At 52.7% G+C, this 22,417-nt stretch overlaps 1 protein-coding gene across 3 annotated transcripts in view; it reads left to right on the top strand.

The window, feature by feature from the left end:
• DNAI3 (dynein axonemal intermediate chain 3) overlaps window positions 1–22,417 on the top strand; it is a 400,488-nt gene that overhangs the window by 118,123 nt on the left and 259,948 nt on the right. For all 3 annotated transcript variants that reach the window (XM_063938944.1, XM_063938942.1, XM_063938943.1), the window contains one exon: window positions 5,034–5,150. In XM_063938944.1, coding sequence (XP_063795014.1) covers window positions 5,034–5,150 — 117 coding nt within the window. The remainder of the gene's footprint in view (window positions 1–5,033; window positions 5,151–22,417) is intronic.

The raw sequence follows: 22,417 nt of genomic DNA, 5'->3' as shown, positions 1-22,417 counted from the left end.
AAGTGTGTGAAAAGCGTGGGTTCCCCCGTTAAGAAACTGGTAATTTATAAAAAGTTACTGATGGCGTACCCTTTCCCGCCAGGTGGATAAGTTACGCTGGGAGATATCCCCTAGGGTGGATAAGGCGCTCACACGTTTGTCAAAAAAGGTGGCACTGCCGTCTTAGGATACGGCCACTTTAATAGGTACCTGTTGATAAAAAACAGGAGGCTATCCTGAAGTCTGTATTTACACACTCAGGTACTAGACTGACACCTGCAGATAGTGCTGCTGCAGCGTGGTCGGTGACCCTGTCAAACAGGGATACTAGTTGGCAAACATAAAAACATATTAAAGACGTCGTCTTATATATGGGGGATGCACAGAGGGATATTTTGCCGGCTGGCATCCAAAATAAATGTAATGTCCATTCTGTCAGGAGGGTATTAGAGACCTGTCACTGGACAGGTGATGCTGACTTAAAAAGCGCATAGAGAGCCTTATAAGGGTGAGGAATTATTTGGGGATGGTCTCTGGGACCTCGTATCCACAGCAACTGCTGGGAAGAAATAATTTTACCTCAGGTTTCCTCACAGACAAAGGTACAGTCCTTTCGGCTTCAGAAAAGCAAGCGGGTCAAATGGCGCTTCCTTTCTGTACAGAGACAAGGGTAGAGGGAAAAAGCTGCACCAGTCAGCCTGTTCCCAGAATCAAGATTCTTCCCCCGCCTCCTGTGAGTCCACACCATGACGCGGGTGCTCCACAGGTGTAGCCAGGTACGGTGGGGGGCCGTCTCAAAAATTTCAGCAATTAGTGGGCTCGCTCACAGGTGGATCCCTGTTTCTTTCAAGTAGTATTTCAGGGGTACAAGCTGGAATTCGAGATGTCTCCCCCCAGCCGTTTCCTAAAATATGCCTTGCTGACAACTCCCTCAGGCAGGGAGGCTGTGCTAGAGGCAATTAATAAGCGGTATTCCCAGCAGGTAATACTCAAGGTGCCCCTACTTCAACAAGGACGGGGTTACTATTCCACACGGGTTGGGGTACCGAAACCGCATGGTTCGGTGTGACCCATTTTATATTTAAAATCCTTGAACATAAAAAAATTCAAGTTCAAGATGGAATCGCTCAGGGCGGTTATTGCAAGCCTGGACGAGGGGGATTACATGGTATCCCGGGACATCAAGGATGCTTACCTGCATGTCCCCATTTACCATCCTCGCCAGGAGTACCTCAGATTTGTGGTACAGGATTACCATTACCAAGTCCAGACACTGCCGTTTGGACTGTACATGGCACCGAGGGTGTTTTATCAAGGTAATGGCCGAAATGATGATACTCCTTCGAAAAAAGGGAGTTGTAATTATCCCGTACTTGGACAATCTCGTTATAAGGGCGAGGTCCAAGGAGCAGTTGGTAGTCGGGGTAGCACTATTTTGGAAAGTGCTACAACAGCATGGTTGGATTCTAAACAGTCCAAAGTCACAGCTGGTTCCTATGACACGTCTACTGTTCCTGGGGATGGTTCTGGACATAAACCAGAAATAGTGTTTCTCCCGGAGGAGAAAGCCAAGGAGTTGTCATCTCTAGTCAGAGACCTCCTGAAGCCAAAATAGGTAGCGGTGCATCATTGCACGCGAGTCCTGGGAAAAATGGTAGCTTCCTACGAAGCAATCCCATTAGGCAGGTTCCATACAAGAACTTTTCAGAGGGACCTGTTGGACAAGTGGTCCGGATCGCATCTTCCGATGCATAGGCTGATAACCCTGTCTCCAAGGACCAGGGTATCTCTACTGTGGTGGCTGCAGAGTGCCCATCTTCAAGAGGGCCGCAGGTTCGGCATACAGGACTAGGTCCTAGTGACCATGGATTCCAGCCTTTGAGGCTGGGAGGCAGTCACACAGGGAAGAAATTTCCAGGGACTTTGGTCAAGTCAGGTTATTTCCCTACACATAAATATTCTGGACCTGAGGGCCATTTACAATGCCCTGAGGCCGGCAAGGGCTCTGCTTCAAAACCAGCCGGTACTGATCCAATCAGACAACATCACGGCAGTCGCCCATGTAAACCAACAGGGCGGCACAAGAAGCAGGATGGCGATGGCAGAAGCCACAAGGATTCTCCGATAGGCGGAAAATCATGTGTTAGCACTGTCAGCAGTGTTCATTCCCGGAGTGGACAACTGGGAAGCAGATCTTCTCAACAGACACGACCTCCACCCGGGAGAATGGGGACTTCCTCCAGAAGTCTTCCAATAGGATTGTACAGCATTGGGAAAGGCCACAGGTGGACATGATGGCGTTCCGCCTCAACAAAAAGCTATAAAAGATATTGCACCGGGTCAAGGGACCCTCAGGCGATAGCTATGGACGCTCTGGTAACGCCGTGGGTGTACCAGTCGGTTTATGTGTTCTCCCCTCTGCCTCTCATACCAAAGGTACTGAGAATAATAAGAAGGCGAGGAGTAAGAACGATACTCGTGGATGGCCAAGAAGAGCTTGGTACCCGGAACTTCAAGAATTTATATCAGAGGACCCATGGCCTCTGCCACTCAGACAGGACCTGCGGCAGCAGGGGCCCTGTCTGTTCCAAGACTTACCGCGGCTGCGTTTGACGGCATGGCGGTTGAACGCCGGATCCTGAAGGAAAAGAGCATTCCGGAGGAAGTCATTCCTACGCTTACTAAAGCCAGGAAAGAGGTTACAGCAACTCATTATCACCGCATATGGCGAAAATATGTTGCATGGTGTGAGGCCGAAAGGGCCCCAACAGAGGAATTTCAACTAGGTCGATTTCTGCATTTCCTGCAAGCAGGAGTCAGAGAAAATAAGAATTTACTCACCGGTAATTCTATTTCTCGTAGTCCGTAGTGGATGCTGGGCACCCATCCCAAGTGCGGTTTATCTGCAATACTTGTACATAGTTATTGTTAACTAAATCGGGTTATTGTTGAGCCATCTGTTGAGAGGCTCTATTGTTTCATACTGTTAACTGTGTTTCATATCACGAGTTGTACGGTGTGATTGGTGTGGCTGGTATGAGTCTTACCCGGGATTCAAAATCCTTCCTTATTGTGTACGCTCGTCCGGGCACAGTACCTAACTGAGGCTTGGAGGAGGGTCATAGTGGAAGGAGCCAGTGCACACCAGGTAGTCTAAGATCTTTCTAGAGTGCCCAGCCTCCTTCGGAGCCCGCTATTCCCCATGGTCCTTACGGAGTTCCCAGCATCCACTACGGACTACGAGAAATAGAATTACCGGTGAGTAAATTCTTATTTTACACTTACCCCACTGTAAGTGATTAATTCAAAAATTATTTGGGGGGTGGGGTTGGGCTGCACACCTTAATTCTAAACATAATAAGAGGTGAAACCGTGCTGAGACTTGTAGTTTCACACAGAAAAAAGGAGAACTGCAGGTGCACACTCCAGATATCTAGTGCACTGGCAATCACAACAATTATAATAAACTCTGCTATTTAACATAGAGTAAAGTGTGAGGTTCTTTGCATGTTTTGCAAAAAAATATAAGCCAACCTACTGCAACCAGGTGACCTAATCAGGTGGGTCCCTAACAGGTTCAAGTTCAGAACATTGGACTGCACGGCCCAACCGCCCCAAGATATCACACAGGTGAGAAGTAGCAGTGTGAATATTAATAAGTGTAAACTTTTAACAAGAGGCAGCAGCATAGGTGCCAAAGGTATTACATAAGTGAGAGGTAGCAATCAAAGTGTTAGGTGGGTTTGGGGGGTGGGGCCCTCCGGGTTGGTGTGGCTGCGCAGCTCTGGGGCATCATTATTGTAGCACAGCATGTAACACTTAAACTGCTACTCCTCACTGCGTGATGCCTTGGGTCGGTTGGGCTGTGCTAGCCCAGGGGGTCCCGTGCTCTGAACTTAAACCTTAGGAATGTTAGTGACCCATCTGATGAGGTCACCTTGTCACGGTAGGTGGACCCATATTTTTTGGCCAAGAACCTCAGTTTCACTCTACGTTAAATTGTTGAGTATATTCTAATTGTTGTGATTGCCAGTGTTCTTGATGTTGGCGTGTGCATATGTATCTTTCTATTAATTATAAGATATCGGGTTGTTATCTGGCAGGAGGCTGTTGGCTATCTCTTATTTGTTAATATTTGTATTTATGTGTGACTTGTCCTGACAAGTATAATAAAAGGATTTTATCCAGACAGATGCAGGGAAGGCCGGCCCCCACGGACGGCTCTTACAGAATGTGACATGTATACTTAGTCCATGTATCCGTGTATTACAGCTGGATCACATGCCAGAGCAAGAGTCGTGTGACAAATATATAACAATAAATTAATATCTTTTAGTTATTTTACACCAACCAAAGGTATTTATGTGAGGCCACATTTACACCAGTGCAGCTCTGTCCTAGTTCCCCTGACACACGTCCTCACACACCCGGGCCAGTCATTATCCATACCGGCACGCTGTTTCTCTGCCGTGTCACATTATTATGCAGCACTCGGCTCCTGTCACTGAGAAGCCGGCACTGCAGCCATACAGCCCAGCATCTCTGCAGTGCTGGGCACACCGCTGGAGTGATGTCACACCCAATTCCTGCAAGGCCACGCCCCTGGATTGATGTCATTGAGGGGCTTCCTGTGAGGCCACACCCTATTCTTGCGAGGTCAAACCTCCGGATTAAGGTAATTGGGGATTTCCCGTGAGGCCATGCCATCTTCCTGCTAGGTAACGCCCCCTTTTGAGTCATGTGCGCCTTTATGCGTATTTGTCGCATCGGGAGTCACCAGTGCCGTCACTGGAGGGGCCCCAATAAAACTGTCAATGTGATGTGATGTTGTTAAAAAGTATAGGGCCTGGGTCTGACTCATACGCCATGCTGGTGATCATGGGGGTGAGCAGTTTTTTATTATTTTGATGCTGCACCTGCGCACACACAGGTACGATTGCCATTGAGACGCACGGTATCAGAAATGTCTTGAGAAAGTGCTGGGCGTTCCATGGGCCGGTGATAAATCCTGATATCTGGGTGTGACGCATGCGCTGTCTATCTGTGTTCCGTAGGACGTACCCGCAGAACGCCTGCACTCAGTACACGCCACGGGAATTCTCAGAAGAGGAAAAACAAGAACGTCTGTCTTCTAAAGAGCTCAAGGAATTTATCAACTCTGTGTCTTTAAGGTGAGAGCGCATTGAAGGGTTACATCTGAGTGACCTGTGTCAGAATGATCCGGATTGTGGGGGGGATTCACTAAGGTGCTGTGCAGGGAGGAGGTGGTATGGAGGCAGGAGGTGCTGTGCAGGGAGGAGGCGGTATGGAGGCAGGAGGTGCTGTGCAGGGAGGAGGCGGTATGGAGGCAGGAGGTGCTGTGCAGGGAGGAGGTGGTATGGAGGCAGGAGGTGCTGTGCAGGGAGCAGGTGGTATGGAGGCAGGAGGTGCTGTGCAGGGAGGAGGCGGTATGGAGGCAGGAGGTGCTGTGCAGGGAGCAGGTGGTATGGAGGCAGGAGGTGGTATGGAGGCAGGAGGTGCTGTGCAGGGAGGAGGTGGTATGGAGGCAGGAGGTGCTGTGCAGGGAGGAGGTGGTATGGAGGCAGGAGGTGCTGTGCAGGGAGGAGGTGGTATGGAGGCAGGAGGTGCTGTGCAGGGAGGAGGTGGTATGGAGGCTGGAGGTGCTGTGCAGGGAGCAGGTGGTATGGAGGCAGGAGGTGCTGTGCAGGGAGGAGGTGGTATGGAGGCAGGAGGTGCTGTGCAGGGAGCAGGTGGTATGGAGGCAGGAGGTGCTGTGCAGGGAGGAGGCGGTATGGAGGCAGGAGGTGCTGTGCAGGGAGCAGGTGGTATGGAGGCAGGAGGTGCTGTGCAGGGAGGAGGTGGTATGGAGGCAGGAGGTGCTGTGCAGGAAGCAGGTGGTATGGAGGCAGGAGGTGCTGTGCAGGGAGCAGGTGGTATGGAGGCAGGAGGTGCTGTGCAGGAAGCAGGTGGTATGGAGGCAGGAGGTGCTGTGCAGGGAGGAGGTGGTATGGAGGCAGGAGGTGCTGTGCAGGGAGGAGGTGGTATGGAGGCAGGAGGTGCTGTGCAGGGAGGAGGTGGTATGGAGGCTGGAGGTGCTGTGCAGGGAGCAGGTGGTATGGAGGCAGGAGGTGCTGTGCAGGGAGGAGGTGGTATGGAGGCAGGAGGTGCTGTGCAGGGAGGAGGCGGTATGGAGGCTGGAGGTGCTGTGCAGGGAGCAGGTGGTATGGAGGCAGGAGGTGCTGTGCAGGGAGGAGGTGGTATGGAGGCAGGAGGTGCTGTGCAGGGAGCAGGTGGTATGGAGGCAGGAGGTGCTGTGCAGGGAGGAGGCGGTATGGAGGCAGGAGGTGCTGTGCAGGGAGCAGGTGGTATGGAGGCAGGAGGTGCTGTGCAGGGAGGAGGTGGTATGGAGGCTGGAGGTGCTGTGCAGGGAGCAGGTGGTATGGAGGCAGGAGGTGCTGTGCAGGGAGGAGGTGGTATGGAGGCAGGAGGTGCTGTGCAGGGAGGAGGCGGTATGGAGGCTGGAGGTGCTGTGCAGGGAGCAGGTGGTATGGAGGCAGGAGGTGCTGTGCAGGGAGGAGGTGGTATGGAGGCAGGAGGTGCTGTGCAGGGAGCAGGTGGTATGGAGGCAGGAGGTGCTGTGCAGGGAGGAGGCGGTATGGAGGCAGGAGGTGCTGTGCAGGGAGCAGGTGGTATGGAGGCAGGAGGTGCTGTGCAGGGAGGAGGTGGTATGGAGGCAGGAGGTGCTGTGCAGGAAGCAGGTGGTATGGAGGCAGGAGGTGCTGTGCAGGGAGGAGGTGGTATGGAGGCAGGAGGTGCTGTGCAGGGAGGAGGTGGTATGGAGGCAGGAGGTGCTGTGCAGGGAGGAGGTGGTATGGAGGCTGGAGGTGCTGTGCAGGGAGCAGGTGGTATGGAGGCAGGAGGTGCTGTGCAGGGAGGAGGTGGTATGGAGGCAGGAGGTGCTGTGCAGGGAGGAGGTGGTATGGAGGCAGGAGGTGCTGTGCAGGGAGGAGGTGGTATGGAGGCAGGAGGTGCTGTGCAGGGAGGAGGTGGTATGGAGGCTGGAGGTGCTGTGCAGGGAGCAGGTGGTATGGAGGCAGGAGGTGCTGTGCAGGGAGGAGGTGGTATGGAGGCAGGAGGTGCTGTGTAGGAAGCAGGTGGTATGGAGGCAGGAGGTGCTGTGCAGGGAGCAGGTGGTATGGAGGCAGGAGGTGCTGTGCAGGGAGGAGGTGGTATGGAGGCAGGAGGTGCTGTGCAGGAAGCAGGTGGTATGGAGGCAGGAGGTGCTGTGCAGGGAGGAGGTGGTATGGAGGCAGGAGGTGCTGTGCAGGGAGGAGGCGGTATGGAGGCTGGAGGTGCTGTGCAGGGAGCAGGTGGTATGGAGGCAGGAGGTGCTGTGCAGGGAGGAGGTGGTATGGAGGCAGGAGGTGCTGTGCAGGGAGCAGGTGGTATGGAGGCAGGAGGTGCTGTGCAGGGAGCAGGTGGTATGGAGGCAGGAGGTGCTGTGCAGGGAGGAGGTGGTATGGAGGCAGGAGGTGCTGTGCAGGAAGCAGGTGGTATGGAGGCAGGAGGTGCTGTGCAGGGAGCAGGTGGTATGGAGGCAGGAGGTGCTGTGCAGGAAGCAGGTGGTATGGAGGCAGGAGGTGCTGTGCAGGGAGGAGGTGGTATGGAGGCAGGAGGTGCTGTGCAGGGAGGAGGTGGTATGGAGGCAGGAGGTGCTGTGCAGGGAGGAGGTGGTATGGAGGCTGGAGGTGCTGTGCAGGGAGCAGGTGGTATGGAGGCAGGAGGTGCTGTGCAGGGAGGAGGCGGTATGGAGGCAGGAGGTGCTGTGCAGGGAGGAGGCGGTATGGAGGCTGGAGGTGCTGTGCAGGGAGCAGGTGGTATGGAGGCAGGAGGTGCTGTGCAGGGAGGAGGTGGTATGGAGGCAGGAGGTGCTGTGCAGGGAGCAGGTGGTATGGAGGCAGGAGGTGCTGTGCAGGGAGGAGGCGGTATGGAGGCAGGAGGTGCTGTGCAGGGAGCAGGTGGTATGGAGGCAGGAGGTGCTGTGCAGGGAGGAGGTGGTATGGAGGCAGGAGGTGCTGTGCAGGAAGCAGGTGGTATGGAGGCAGGAGGTGCTGTGCAGGGAGGAGGTGGTATGGAGGCAGGAGGTGCTGTGCAGGGAGGAGGTGGTATGGAGGCAGGAGGTGCTGTGCAGGGAGGAGGTGGTATGGAGGCTGGAGGTGCTGTGCAGGGAGCAGGTGGTATGGAGGCAGGAGGTGCTGTGCAGGGAGGAGGTGGTATGGAGGCAGGAGGTGCTGTGCAGGGAGGAGGTGGTATGGAGGCAGGAGGTGCTGTGCAGGGAGGAGGTGGTATGGAGGCAGGAGGTGCTGTGCAGGGAGGAGGTGGTATGGAGGCTGGAGGTGCTGTGCAGGGAGCAGGTGGTATGGAGGCAGGAGGTGCTGTGCAGGGAGGAGGTGGTATGGAGGCAGGAGGTGCTGTGTAGGAAGCAGGTGGTATGGAGGCAGGAGGTGCTGTGCAGGGAGCAGGTGGTATGGAGGCAGGAGGTGCTGTGCAGGGAGCAGGTGGTATGGAGGCAGGAGGTGCTGTGCAGGGAGGAGGTGGTATGGAGGCAGGAGGTGCTGTGCAGGAAGCAGGTGGTATGGAGGCAGGAGGTGCTGTGCAGGGAGCAGGTGGTATGGAGGCAGGAGGTGCTGTGCAGGGAGGAGGTGGTATGGAGGCAGGAGGTGCTGTGCAGGAAGCAGGTGGTATGGAGGCAGGAGGTGCTGTGCAGGGAGCAGGTGGTATGGAGGCAGGAGGTGCTGTGCAGGAAGCAGGTGGTATGGAGGCAGGAGGTGCTGTGCAGGGAGGAGGTGGTATGGAGGCAGGAGGTGCTGTGCAGGGAGGAGGTGGTATGGAGGCAGGAGGTGCTGTGCAGGGAGGAGGTGGTATGGAGGCTGGAGGTGCTGTGCAGGGAGCAGGTGGTATGGAGGCAGGAGGTGCTGTGCAGGGAGGAGGTGGTATGGAGGCAGGAGGTGCTGTGCAGGGAGGAGGCGGTATGGAGGCTGGAGGTGCTGTGCAGGGAGCAGGTGGTATGGAGGCAGGAGGTGCTGTGCAGGGAGGAGGTGGTATGGAGGCAGGAGGTGCTGTGCAGGGAGCAGGTGGTATGGAGGCAGGAGGTGCTGTGCAGGGAGCAGGTGGTATGGAGGCAGGAGGTGCTGTGCAGGGAGGAGGTGGTATGGAGGCAGGAGGTGCTGTGCAGGGAGCAGGTGGTATGGAGGCAGGAGGTGCTGTGCAGGGAGCAGGTGGTATGGAGGCAGGAGGTGCTGTGCAGGAAGCAGGTGGTATGGAGGCAGGAGGTGCTGTGCAGGGAGGAGGTGGTATGGAGGCAGGAGGTGCTGTGCAGGGAGGAGGTGGTATGGAGGCAGAAGGTGCTGTGCAGGGAGGAGGTGGTATGGAGGCTGGAGGTGCTGTGCAGGGAGCAGGTGGTATGGAGGCAGGAGGTGCTGTGCAGGGAGGAGGTGGTATGGAGGCAGGAGGTGCTGTGCAGGGAGGAGGCGGTATGGAGGCTGGAGGTGCTGTGCAGGGAGCAGGTGGTATGGAGGCAGGAGGTGCTGTGCAGGGAGGAGGTGGTATGGAGGCAGGAGGTGCTGTGCAGGGAGCAGGTGGTATGGAGGCAGGAGGTGCTGTGCAGGGAGGAGGCGGTATGGAGGCAGGAGGTGCTGTGCAGGGAGCAGGCGGTATGGAGGCAGGAGGTGCTGTGCAGGGAGGAGGTGGTATGGAGGCAGGAGGTGCTGTGCAGGAAGCAGGTGGTATGGAGGCAGGAGGTGCTGTGCAGGGAGGAGGTGGTATGGAGGCAGGAGGTGCTGTGCAGGGAGGAGGTGGTATGGAGGCAGGAGGTGCTGTGCAGGGAGGAGGTGGTATGGAGGCTGGAGGTGCTGTGCAGGGAGCAGGTGGTATGGAGGCAGGAGGTGCTGTGCAGGGAGGAGGTGGTATGGAGGCAGGAGGTGCTGTGCAGGGAGGAGGTGGTATGGAGGCAGGAGGTGCTGTGCAGGGAGGAGGTGGTATGGAGGCAGGAGGTGCTGTGCAGGGAGGAGGTGGTATGGAGGCAGGAGGTGCTGTGCAGGGAGGAGGTGGTATGGAGGCAGGAGGTGCTGTGCAGGGAGGAGGTGGTATGGAGGCTGGAGGTGCTGTGCAGGGAGCAGGTGGTATGGAGGCAGGAGGTGCTGTGCAGGGAGGAGGTGGTATGGAGGCAGGAGGTGCTGTGCAGGGAGGAGGTGGTATGGAGGCAGGAGGTGCTGTGCAGGGAGGAGGTGGTATGGAGGCTGGAGGTGCTGTGCAGGGAGCAGGTGGTATGGAGGCAGGAGGTGCTGTGCAGGGAGGAGGTGGTATGGAGGCAGGAGGTGCTGTGCAGGGAGGAGGTGGTATGGAGGCAGGAGGTGCTGTGCAGGGAGGAGGTGGTATGGAGGCTGGAGGTGCTGTGCAGGGAGCAGGTGGTATGGAGGCAGGAGGTGCTGTGCAGGGAGGAGGTGGTATGGAGGCAGGAGGTGCTGTGTAGGAAGCAGGTGGTATGGAAGCAGGAGGTGCTGTGCAGGGAGCAGGTGGTATGGAGGCAGGAGGTGCTGTGCAGGGAGCAGGTGGTATGGAGGCAGGAGGTGCTGTGCAGGGAGGAGGTGGTATGGAGGCAGGAGGTGCTGTGCAGGAAGCAGGTGGTATGGAGGCAGGAGGTGCTGTGTAGGAAGCAGGTGGTATGGAGGCAGGAGGTGCTGTGCAGGGAGCAGGTGGTATGGAGGCAGGAGGTGCTGTGCAGGGAGCAGGTGGTATGGAGGCAGGAGGTGCTGTGCAGGGAGGAGGTGGTATGGAGGCAGGAGGTGCTGTGCAGGAAGCAGGTGGTATGGAGGCAGGAGGTGCTGTGCAGGGAGCAGGTGGTATGGAGGCAGGAGGTGCTGTGCAGGGAGGAGGTGGTATGGAGGCAGGAGGTGCTGTGCAGGGAGGAGGTGGTATGGAGGCAGGAGGTGCTGTGCAGGGAGCAGGTGGTATGGAGGCAGGAGGTGCTGTGCAGGGAGGAGGTGGTATGGAGGCAGGAGGTGCTGTGCAGGGAGGAGGTGGTATGGAGGCAGGAGGTGCTGTGCAGGGAGGAGGTGGTATGGAGGCAGGAGGTGCTGTGCAGGGAGGAGGTGGTATGGAGGCAGGAGGTGCTGTGCAGGGAGCAGGTGGTATGGAGGCAGGAGGTGCTGTGCAGGGAGCAGGTGGTATGGAGGCAGGAGGTGCTGTGCAGGGAGGAGGTGGTATGGAGGCAGGAGGTGCTGTGCAGGGAGGAGGTGGTATGGAGACAGGAGGTGCTGTGCAGGAAGCAGGTGGTATGGAGGCAGGAGGTGCTGTGCAGGGAGGAGGTGGTATGGAGGCAGGAGGTGCTGTGCAGGGAGCAGGTGGTATGGAGGCAGGAGGTGCTGTGCAGGGAGCAGGTGGTATGGAGGCAGGAGGTGCTGTGCAGGGAGGAGGTGGTATGGAGGCTGGAGGTGCTGTGCAGGGAGCAGGTGGTATGGAGGCAGGAGGTGCTGTGCAGGGAGCAGGTGGTATGGAGGCAGGAGGTGCTGTGCAGGGAGGAGGTGGTATGGAGGCTGGAGGTGCTGTGCAGGGAGCAGGTGGTATGGAGGCAGGAGGTGCTGTGCAGGGAGCAGGTGGTATGGAGGCAGGAGGTGCTGTGCAGGGAGGAGGTGGTATGGAGGCTGGAGGTGCTGTGCAGGGAGCAGGTGGTATGGAGGCTGGAGGTGCTGTGCAGGGAGCAGGTGGTATGGAGGCAGGAGGTGCTGTGCAGGGAGCAGGTGGTATGGAGGCAGGAGGTGCTGTGCTCCTCCTCCTGTATTTGCAGAGCTGCTGCACACCGCTGTAATTGCAATCCGTAGTGAATTAGGCCCTGTGATGTGATGATATAGCACACACTACAGTTCTTCCGTTACATGTACACAGGTGAGGATGGCTACAAAGTCACATCACTTACATGTACTAAAGGTGATCTAGACAATCATGATCCACATGTCTAACAAATAGTATTCTAAGCCAGGGACGTGCAGTCAGGGGAGGCAGGGGAGGCAGTGCCTCCCCTGTCATTAATGATTAAAATAATATAAAGAAGATACTTATGACACATATTCTGTGTCATAAGTAATTTCTTTATCTTATCCTAATCATTTTAAGCCTATAAAGTAGTTTGGGAGGCACTGATAACAGTGCCTCCCGTTAACTGTAGGAACTGGTTCAAGCTGGAGGGGCGGGGCCAAGTACTGGGCTGTCAAAGCCCATTGAAAACAGAAGCAGAAAGCGGCACTTATCCAAGTGCCTCGTTGAAGGGAGAAACCCGCCCCTGTCAGCGAGGCAGATGTGATTGGACAGCGGATCCAGTGCTGGATCCGCTCGTCCAATCACCCGAAGAAGCAGCAGGACCCGGCACCCAGCTCAGTTACAGTAGCGGGGTGAAGAGGCAGTGGGACCCGGAGTTGAAGCCAGGGCCGGCCGCACAGACCGAGGAGGGCGCTGCTGTGGACCTACATCACCGCAGCCGCCCGTTGTGTCTGGATGCCGCTGGGTGACGGGTGTCCTCCTGCTCCCAACCCTCCCGCGATGCTAGGGAACTGGGGAAGACAGTGGCGGATTGCCGCTCCCCCCCCCCCTCCTGTCGGAAATGTGCCTTCAGCGGCGTGACCTCCCACTCCCAGCCCTCCCGCGATGACAGGGAACTGGGGAAGACAGTGGCGGATTGCCGCTCCCCCCCCCCCCCCCCCCCCTCCTGTCATCTGGGAAATGTGCCTTCAGCGGTGTGACCTCCTGCTCCCAGCCCTCCCGCGATGACAGGGAACTGGTGGAGGCAGTGGTGGATTGCCCTCCCCACTGTCGTCTGGGAAGGGTCCCGCGGTGCCACCAGTGCATGAAATCCAGCCCCAGCCCACGGTGTCAATGTGCAAAAGGGGACCCTGAAGGGGCCATGACTGCCCGCTGCTGCACTACTGGAGCAGGTACCGCCCGCCGCTCACCGCCGCCCACCGCTCACCGCCACCCGTCGCCACCCGCAACAAATGGCAGTCAGAGGGACCTCACCGCCGCTGCCCATGGGTGCCTCCGCCGACCACAGTCAGGTAATGTTCCCCTGCTGTCACCCTCTCTCCCTGTCGTTACTGTCCCTGTCCCTACTGTCACTCTCTCTCTGCTGTCACTGTCGTCACTTTCTCTCTCCCTGCTGTCACTGTCGTCACTCTCGTCACTCTCACTCTCCTTGCTGTCACTGTCGTCACTCTCTCTCTCCCTGCTGTCACTGTCGTCACTCTCTCTCTCTCTCTCCCTGCTGTTACGCTCGTCACTCTCTCTCTCCCTGCTGTCACTGTCGTCACTCACTCTCTCTCTCCCTGTGGTCACTCTCTCTCCCTGTCCCTGCTGTCACTCTGGCTGTCCCTGCTGTCACAATTTCAGCTCATTCAGTGTGCTACAATGTGAATTTCGGCTCATTCAGTGTGCTACAATGTGAATTTAGGCTCATTCAGTGTGCTACAATGTGAATTTCAGCTCATTCAGTGTGCTACAATGTGAATTTTGGCTCATAACGTGTGCTACAATGTGAATTTCGGATCATTCAGTGTGCTACAATGTGAATTTAGGCTCATTCAGTGTGCTACAATGTTAATTTAGGCTCATTCAGTGTGCTACAATGTGAATTTCGGCTCATTCAGTGTGCTACAATGTGAATTTCGGCTCATTCAGTGTGCTATAATGTGAATTTCAGATCATTCTTTGTGCTACAATGTGAATTTCGGCTCATTCAGTGTGCTACAATGTTAATTTCGGCTCATTCAGTGTGCTACAATGTGAATTTCCGCTCATTCAGTGTGCTATAATGTGAATTTCAGCTCATTCTTTGTGCTACAATGTGAATTTCGGCTCATTCAGTGTGCTACAATGTGAATTTGGGCTCATTCAGTGTGCTACAAGGTGAATTTCGGCTCATTCAGTGTGCTGTAATGTGAATTTCGGCTCATTCAGTGTGCTACAATGTGAGTTTCGGCTCATTCAGTGTGCTGTAATGTGAATTTCGGCTCATTCAGTGTGCTACAAGGTGAATTTCGGCTCATTCAGTGTGCTGTAATGTGAATTTCGGCTCATTCAGTGTGCTACAATGTGAATTTCGGCTCATTCAGTGTGCTGTAATGTGAATTTCGGCTCATTCAGTGTGCTACAATGTGAATTTCGGCTCATTCAGTGTGCTAGAATGTGAGTTTCGGCTCATTCAGTGTGCTACAATGTGAGTTTCGGCTCATTCAGTGTGCTATAATGTGAATTTCAGCTTGTACCGTGTGCTATAAGGTGAAAGGGACACGCCCCCTTTTGGGTGACCACGTCCCCTTTTCTGGAGCACGTGCGTGCCTTCGGCGTGCATAATTGCGTCCTTGTCTTTTCCATACACCCACTTCAAAATTTCCACTTCGACCACTATAAATATATATATATATATATATATATATATATATATATATATATATATATATATATTCTCAGTGCCTCCCCAGCCAGTGACCTCACTGCACGCCACTGTTCTAAGCATATATGAAAGAAACTCCCTCCCATAAGACATAACCGTGCAATGGCAGCAGCCGCCCCTAAATCACCGCCATATTACCCAGGTGTCGCAGCAATACAGGACAGCGTGTGGTCCTGCAGGTCTTCTGGTCCCGTGTGGGGGAACAAAGTCACATGTACAATGCCTGAGGGAGAAGCAGCACATATAGGGGGTCATTCTGAGTTGATCGCAGCAGCAAGTTTGTTAGCAATTGGGCAAAACCATGTGCACTGCAGGTGGGGCAGATGTAACGTGCAGAGAGAGTTAGATTTGGGTGGGTTATTTTGTTTCTGTGCAGGGTAAATACTGGCTGCTTTATTTTTATAGTGCAATTTGGATTTCAGTTTGATCACACCCCACCCAAATCTAACTCTCTCTGCACATTTTACATCTGCCCCACCTGCAGTGCACATTGTTTTGCCCAACTGTTAACAAATTTGCTGCTGCGATCAACTCAGAATTAGGCCCATAGTGTTCTACAGATAAAGCACGCATGTAGTATGTACAGTACATATATAGCGTAGTACACATATAACATAGGAACAACAAACAAATCTCCTCCTGCGCTATGTATATTATGATATGATATGGCTCAGAGTTCAATAAAAACAAATAAATAAATTCATATATTCCATATATCTTTTTTATTTATTATCACATATAAATATATATATAGAGAATAAACTATTTAGACCGGTCAAATATAACACTAACAAAAATCTTACCTAACTATAGGAGGTGGATCTTAGATAAACTTCTGTGCACAGAATATAATGAAAAATTAATAAAATCACTAAAAAGTCAGTCCATGTATTGGATCATAAAATTAATTATCTCATTCTATGAGGAAGCCCCCATAAGAGGAGCGAAACGCGTCAGAAGCAGACCTTTGGACCTTTATACCAGCTGAATTGCACCCCTACAATATATTGACATCCAGCAGCAGCATCTGGAGAGCTAACGGAGAATGGGTGATTACAACTGTGACGGAGGTGTCTGCACACGGCACCTGGAGACGTGGACTCACAGAGCTTGGAAGTCGGGTTAATCATCAGCACAGCAGGCGCCGGTGAAGCGCCGTTCCCGCAGCCCGAGACCGTCTCACATGTCATTCACCTTTTCCGCATGACAGCTACAGGTGCAAGCTACACGTAAGGCTCCAGTGTGGAGCGGTTGTTTTGCATATCATTGTCTTCTTGGCCGAGTGGCAACATACTGAGGATATCCAACATATAAAGACATAATGATATGCTGTCTACCACATAGGTGCGAATTACAGCTGGTTAATTAATTTTATGATCCAATACATGGACTGACTTTTTAGTGATTTTATTAATTTTTCATTTTCTCTATCGTCCTAGTGGATGCTGGGGTTCCTGAAAGGACCATGGGGAATAGCGGCTCCGCAGGAGACAGGGCACAAAAAGTAAAGCTTTTCCAGATCAGGTGGTGTGCACTGGCTCCTCCCCCTATGACCCTCCTCCAGACTCCAGTTAGATTTTTGTGCCCGGCCGAGAAGGGTGCAATCTAGGTGGCTCTCCTAAAGAGCTGCTTAGAAAAAGTTTAGCTTAGGTTTTTTATTTTACAGTGATTCCTGCTGGCAACAGGATCACTGCAACGAGGGACTGAGGGGAGAAGGAGTCAACTCACCTGCGTGCAGGATGGATTGGCTTCTTGGCTACTGGACATCAAGCTCCAGAGGGACGATCACAGGTACAGCCTGGATGGTCACCGGAGCCGCGCCGCCGGCCCCCTTGCAGATGCTGAAGTAAGAAGAGGTCCAGAATCGGCGGCTGAAGACTCCTGCAGTCTTCTAAAGGTAGCGCACAGCACTGCAGCTGTGCGCCATTTTCCTCTCAGCACACTTCACACGCAGTCACTGAGGGTGCAGGGCGCTGGGGGGGGGCGCCCTGGGAGGCAAATGAAAACCTATTAAAAGGCTAAAAATACCTCACATATAGCCCCCAGAGGCTATATGGAGATATTTAACCCCTGCCTGATTTCTCTAAATAGCGGGAGACGAGCCCGCCAGAAAAGGGGCGGGGCCTATCTCCTCAGCACACGGCGCCATTTCCTCTCACAGCTCCGCTGGTCAGGACGGCTCCCAAGTCTCTCCCCTGCACTGCACTACAGAAACAGGGTAAAACAGAGAGGGGTGGGCACATTTATGGCGATATTTTGATATAACAAAGCAGCTATAAGGGAGCACTTATTATAAGGCTATCCCTGATATATATATATAGCGCTTTTGGTGTGTGCTGGCAAACTCTCCCTCTGTCTCCCCAAAGGGCTAGTGGGTCCTGTCTTCGTTAGGAGCATTCCCTGTGTGTCTGCTGTGTGTCGGTACGTGTGTGTCGACATGTATGAGGACGATATTGGCGTGGAGGCGGAGCAATTGCCAAATATGAGGATGTCACCCCCTAGGGAGTCGACACCAGAATGGATGCCTTTATTTATGGAACTACGGGATAGTGTCAACTCGCTAAAGCAGTCGTTTGACGACATGAGACGGCCGGACAATCAATTAGTGCCTGTCCAGGCGACTCAAACACCGTCAGGGGCTGTGAAACGCCCTTTGCCTCAGTCGGTCGACACAGACCCAGACACAGGCGATGACTCCAGTGGTGACGGTGACGAATCAACCGTATTTTCCAGTAGGGCCACACGTTATATGATTTTGGCAATGAAGGAGGCGTTACATTTAGCTGATACTACAGGTACCACTAAACAGGGTATTATGTGGGGTGTGAAAAAACTACCTATAGTTTTTCCTGAATCAGAAGAATTAAATGACGTGTGTAATGAAGCGTGGGTTGCCCCTGATAAAAAGCTGATAATTTCAAAGAAATTATTGGCATTATACCCTTTCCCGCCAGAGGTTAGGGAGCGCTGGGAAACACCTCCTAGGGTGGACAAGGCGCTAACACGCTTATCTAAACAAGTGGCGTTACCCTCTCCTGAGACGGCCGCACTTAAAGATCCATCAGATAGGAGGATGGAAAATATCCAAAAAAGTATATACACACATGCAGGTGTTATACTACGACCAGCTATAGCGACTGCCTGGATGTGCAGTGCTGGGGTAGTTTGGTCAGAGTCCCTGATTGAAAATATTGATACCCTGGACAGGGACAATATTTTACTGTCGTTAGAACAAATAAAGGATGCATTTCTTTATATGCGTGATGCACAGAGGGATATCTGCACACTGGCATCACGGGTAAGTGCTATGTCCATTTCGGCCAGAAGAACTTTATGGACGCGACAGTGGACAGGCGATGCGGACTCAAAACGGCATATGGAAGTTTTGCAGTATAAAGGGGAGGAGTTATTTGGAGTCGGTCTATCAGATTTGGTGGCCACGGCTACAGCCGGGAAATCCACCTTTCTACCTCAAGTCACTACCCAACAGAAAAAGGCACCGACCTTTCAACCGCAGCCCTTTCGTTCCTTTAAAAATAAGAGAGCAAAGGGCTATTCATATCTGCCACGAGGCAGAGGTCGAGGGAAGAGACAGCAACAGGCAGCTCCTTCCCAGGAACAGAAGCCCTCCCCGGCTTCTACAAAAGCCTCAGCATGACGCTGGGGCTTCTCAAGCGGACTCGGGGACGGTGGGGGGTCGTCTCAAAAATTACAGCGCGCAGTGGGCTCACTCGCAAGTAGATCCCTGGATCCTGCAGATAATATCTCAGGGGTACAGGTTGGAATTAGAGACAGATCCACCTCGCCGTTTCCTGAAGTCTGCTTTACCAACGTCCCCCTCCGAAAGGGAGACGGTTTTGGAAGCCATTCACAAGCTGTACTCTCAGCAGGTGATAGTCAAGGTACCTCTTCTACAACAAGGGAAGGGGTATTATTCCACTCTTTTTGTGGTACCGAAGCCGGATGGCTCGGTAAGGCCTATTCTAAATCTGAAGTCCTTGAACCTGTACATAAAGAAGTTCAAGTTCAAGATGGAGTCACTCAGAGCAGTGATAGCGAACCTGGAAGAGGGGGACTTTATGGTATCCTTGGACATCAAGGATGCGTATCTCCACGTTCCAATTTACCCCTCACACCAGGGGTACCTCAGGTTCGTTGTACAAAACTGTCACTATCAGTTTCAGACGCTGCCGTTCGGATTGTCCACGGCACCTCGGGTCTTTACAAAGGTAATGGCCGAGATGATGATTCTTCTTCGAAGAAAAGGCGTATTAATTATCCCATACTTGGACGATCTCCTAATAAGGGCAAGGTCCAGAGAACAGCTAGAGATGGGATTAGCACTGTCTCAAGAAGTGCTAAAACAGCACGGGTGGATTCTGAATATTCCAAAATCCCAGTTAATGCCGACAACTCGTCTGCTGTTCCTAGGGATGATTCTGGACACGGTTCAGAAAAAGGTTTTTCTCCCGGAGGAAAAAGCCAAGGAGTTATCCGAGCTTGTCAGGAACCTCCTAAAACCAGGAAAGGTGTCTGTACATCAATGCACAAGAGTCCTGGGAAAAATGGTGGCTTCTTACGAAGCAATTCCATTCGGCAGATTCCACGCAAGAATTTTCCAAAGGGATCTGTTGGACAAATGGTCAGGGTCGCATCTTCAGATGCACCTACGGATAACCCTGTCTCCAAGGACAAGGGTGTCTCTTCTGTGGTGGTTGCAGAGTCCTCATCTATTGGAGGGCCGCAGATTCGGCATACAGGATTGGATCCTGGTGACCACGGACGCCAGCCTGAGAGGCTGGGGAGCAGTCACACAAGGAAGAAACTTCCAGGGAGTATGGACGAGCCTGGAAACGTCTCTTCACATAAACATATTGGAACTAAGAGCAATATACAATGCTCTAAGCCAGGCAGAACCTCTGCTTCAAGGAAAACCTGTGTTGATCCAGTCGGACAACATCACGGCAGTCGCCCATGTGAACAGACAGGGCGGCACAAGAAGCAGGAGTGCAATGGCAGAAGCTGCAAGGATTCTTCGCTGGGCAGAGAATCATGTGATAGCACTGTCAGCAGTGTTCATCCCGGGAGTGGACAACTGGGAAGCAGACTTCCTCAGCAGACACGATCTTCACCCGGGAGAGTGGGGACTTCATCCAGAAGTCTTCCACATGCTGGTAACCCGTTGGGAAAGACCGATGGTGGACATGATGGCGTCTCGCCTCAACAAAAAACTGGACAGGTATTGCGCCAGGTCAAGAGATCCGCAGGCAATAGCTGTGGACGCGCTGGTAACGCCTTGGGTGTACCAGTCGGTGTATGTGTTTCCTCCTCTGCCTCTCATACCAAAAGTATTGAGAATTATACGGCAAAGAGGCGTGAGAACGATACTAGTGGTTCCGGATTGGCCAAGAAGGACTTGGTACCCGGAACTTCAAGAGATGATCACGGAAGATCCGTGGCCTCTACCTCTAAGGAGGGACTTGCTTCAGCAGGGTCCCTGTCTGTTTCAAGACTTACCGCGGCTGCGTTTGACGGCATGGCGGTTGAACGCCGGATCCTAAAGGAAAAAGGCATGCCGGAAGAAGTCATTCCTACTTTGATTAAAGCGAGGAAGGAAGTAACCGTGCAACATTATCACCGAATTTGGCGAAAATATGTTGCGTGGTGCGAAGATCGGAGTGCTCCGACGGAGGAATTTCAACTGGGTCGATTCCTACATTTCCTGCAATCAGGATTGTCTATGGGTCTCAAATTGGGATCTATTAAGGTTCAAATTTCGGCCCTGTCGATTTTCTTTCAAAAAGAATTGGCTTCAGTCCCTGAAGTCCAGACCTTTGTTAAGGGAGTGCTGCATATACAGCCGCCTGTGGTGCCTCCAGTGGCACCGTGGGATCTCAATGTGGTTTTGGAATTTCTAAAATCTCATTGGTTTGAACCACTAAAAAAGGTGGATTTGAAATATCTCACATGGAAAGTGACCATGCTTCTAGCCCTGGCTTCGGCCAGGAGAGTGTCAGAACTGGCAGCTTTATCTTACAAAAGCCCATATCTGATTTTCCATTCGGACAGGGCAGAACTGCGGACTCGTCCGCATTTTCTCCCTAAGGTGGTGTCAGCATTTCATCTGAACCAGCCTATTGTAGTGCCTGCGGCTGCAAGTGACTTGGAGGACTCCAAGTTACTGGACGTTGTCAGAGCATTAAAAATATATATTGCAAGGACAGCTGGAGTCAGAAAATCTGACTCGTTGTTTATATTGTATGCACCCAACAAGATGGGTGCTCCTGCGTCTAAGCAGACGATTGCTCGTTGGATCTGTAGCACAATCCAACTTGCACATTCTGTGGCAGGCCTGCCACAGCCTAAATCTGTAAAGGCCCACTCCACAAGGAAGGTGGGCTCATCTTGGGCGGCTGCCCGAGGGGTCTCGGCATTACAACTCTGCCGAGCAGCTACGTGGTCAGGGGAGAACACGTTTGTAAAATTTTACAAATTTGATACTCTGGCTAGGGAGGACCTGGAGTTCTCTCATTCGGTGCTGCAGAGTCATCCGCACTCTCCCGCCCGTTTGGGAGCTTTGGTATAATCCCCATGGTCCTTTCAGGAACCCCAGCATCCACTAGGACGATAGAGAAAATAAGATTTTACTTACCGATAAATCTATTTCTCGGAGTCCGTAGTGGATGCTGGGCGCCCATCCCAAGTGCGGATTATCTGCAATAATTGTACATAGTTATTGTTAACTAATTCGGGTTATTGTTGAAGGAAGCCATCTTTCAGAGGCTCCGCTGTTATCATACTGTTAACTGGGTTTAGATCACGAGTTGTACGGTGTGATTGGTGTGGCTGGTATGAGTCTTACCCGGGATTCAAAATCCTCCCTTATTGTGTACGCTCGTCCGGGCACAGTACCTAACTGGAGTCTGGAGGAGGGTCATAGGGGGAGGAGCCAGTGCACACCACCTGATCTGGAAAAGCTTTACTTTTTGTGCCCTGTCTCCTGCGGAGCCGCTATTCCCCATGGTCCTTTCAGGAACCCCAGCATCCACTACGGACTCCGAGAAATAGATTTATCGGTAAGTAAAATCTTATTATATTCTGTGCACAGAAGTTTATCTAAGATCCACCTCCTATAGTTAGGTAAGATTTTTGTTAGTGTTATATTTGACCGGTCTAAATAGTTTATTCTCTATATATATATTTATATGTGATAATAAAAAAGATATATGGAATATATGAATTTATTTATTTGTTTTTATTGAACTCTGAGCCATATCATATCATAATATACATAGCGCAGGAGGAGATTTGTTTGTTGTTCCAGTGTTACCGGAGACTGTAAAGTGCCGGTTCTTTTTGACTTGATTTACCCCAAGTCAAGCTTTCTCTTGCAGCTTGAATATACACTAATTGCAATATTATTTGTATAAAATTTTCATTACCAGCAACACAATCATCTAAATCTGGTGATGATATATTAGCGCCTGGTTATTTTTTGTATTTTTATTTTTTGTACATATAACATAGGCCCTCATTCTGAGTTGATAGCTCGCTAGCTGCTTTTAGCAGCAGTGCACACGCTAGGCCGCCGCCCTCTGGGAGTGTATCTTAGGTTAGCAGAACTGCTCGAAAAAATTTTCATGAAGTTTCAGTGTAGCTCCAGACCTACTCCTACCTTGCGATCACTGCAGACAGTTTAGTTCCTGTTTTGACATCACAAACACGCCCTGCGTTCTGCCAGCCACTCCCCCGTTTCCCCAGGTACGCCTGCATTATCTTCTGCCACACCTGCGTTTTTTAGCACACTCCTGGAAAACGGTCAGTTACCTCCCAGAAACACCCACTTCCTGTCAATCACTCACCGATCAGCCGAGCGACTGAAAAGAGTCGCTCGACCTTGTGTAAAACTGCTTAGTTTTGTGTGAAAGTACTTCGCGC

Source organism: Pseudophryne corroboree, chromosome 9 (genome assembly GCF_028390025.1).
Source record: "Pseudophryne corroboree isolate aPseCor3 chromosome 9, aPseCor3.hap2, whole genome shotgun sequence".
Classification (NCBI taxonomy): domain Eukaryota; kingdom Metazoa; phylum Chordata; class Amphibia; order Anura; family Myobatrachidae; genus Pseudophryne; species Pseudophryne corroboree.
Note: the sequence above shows the minus strand (reverse complement) of the source record. Positions and strands in the feature narration are given on the sequence as shown.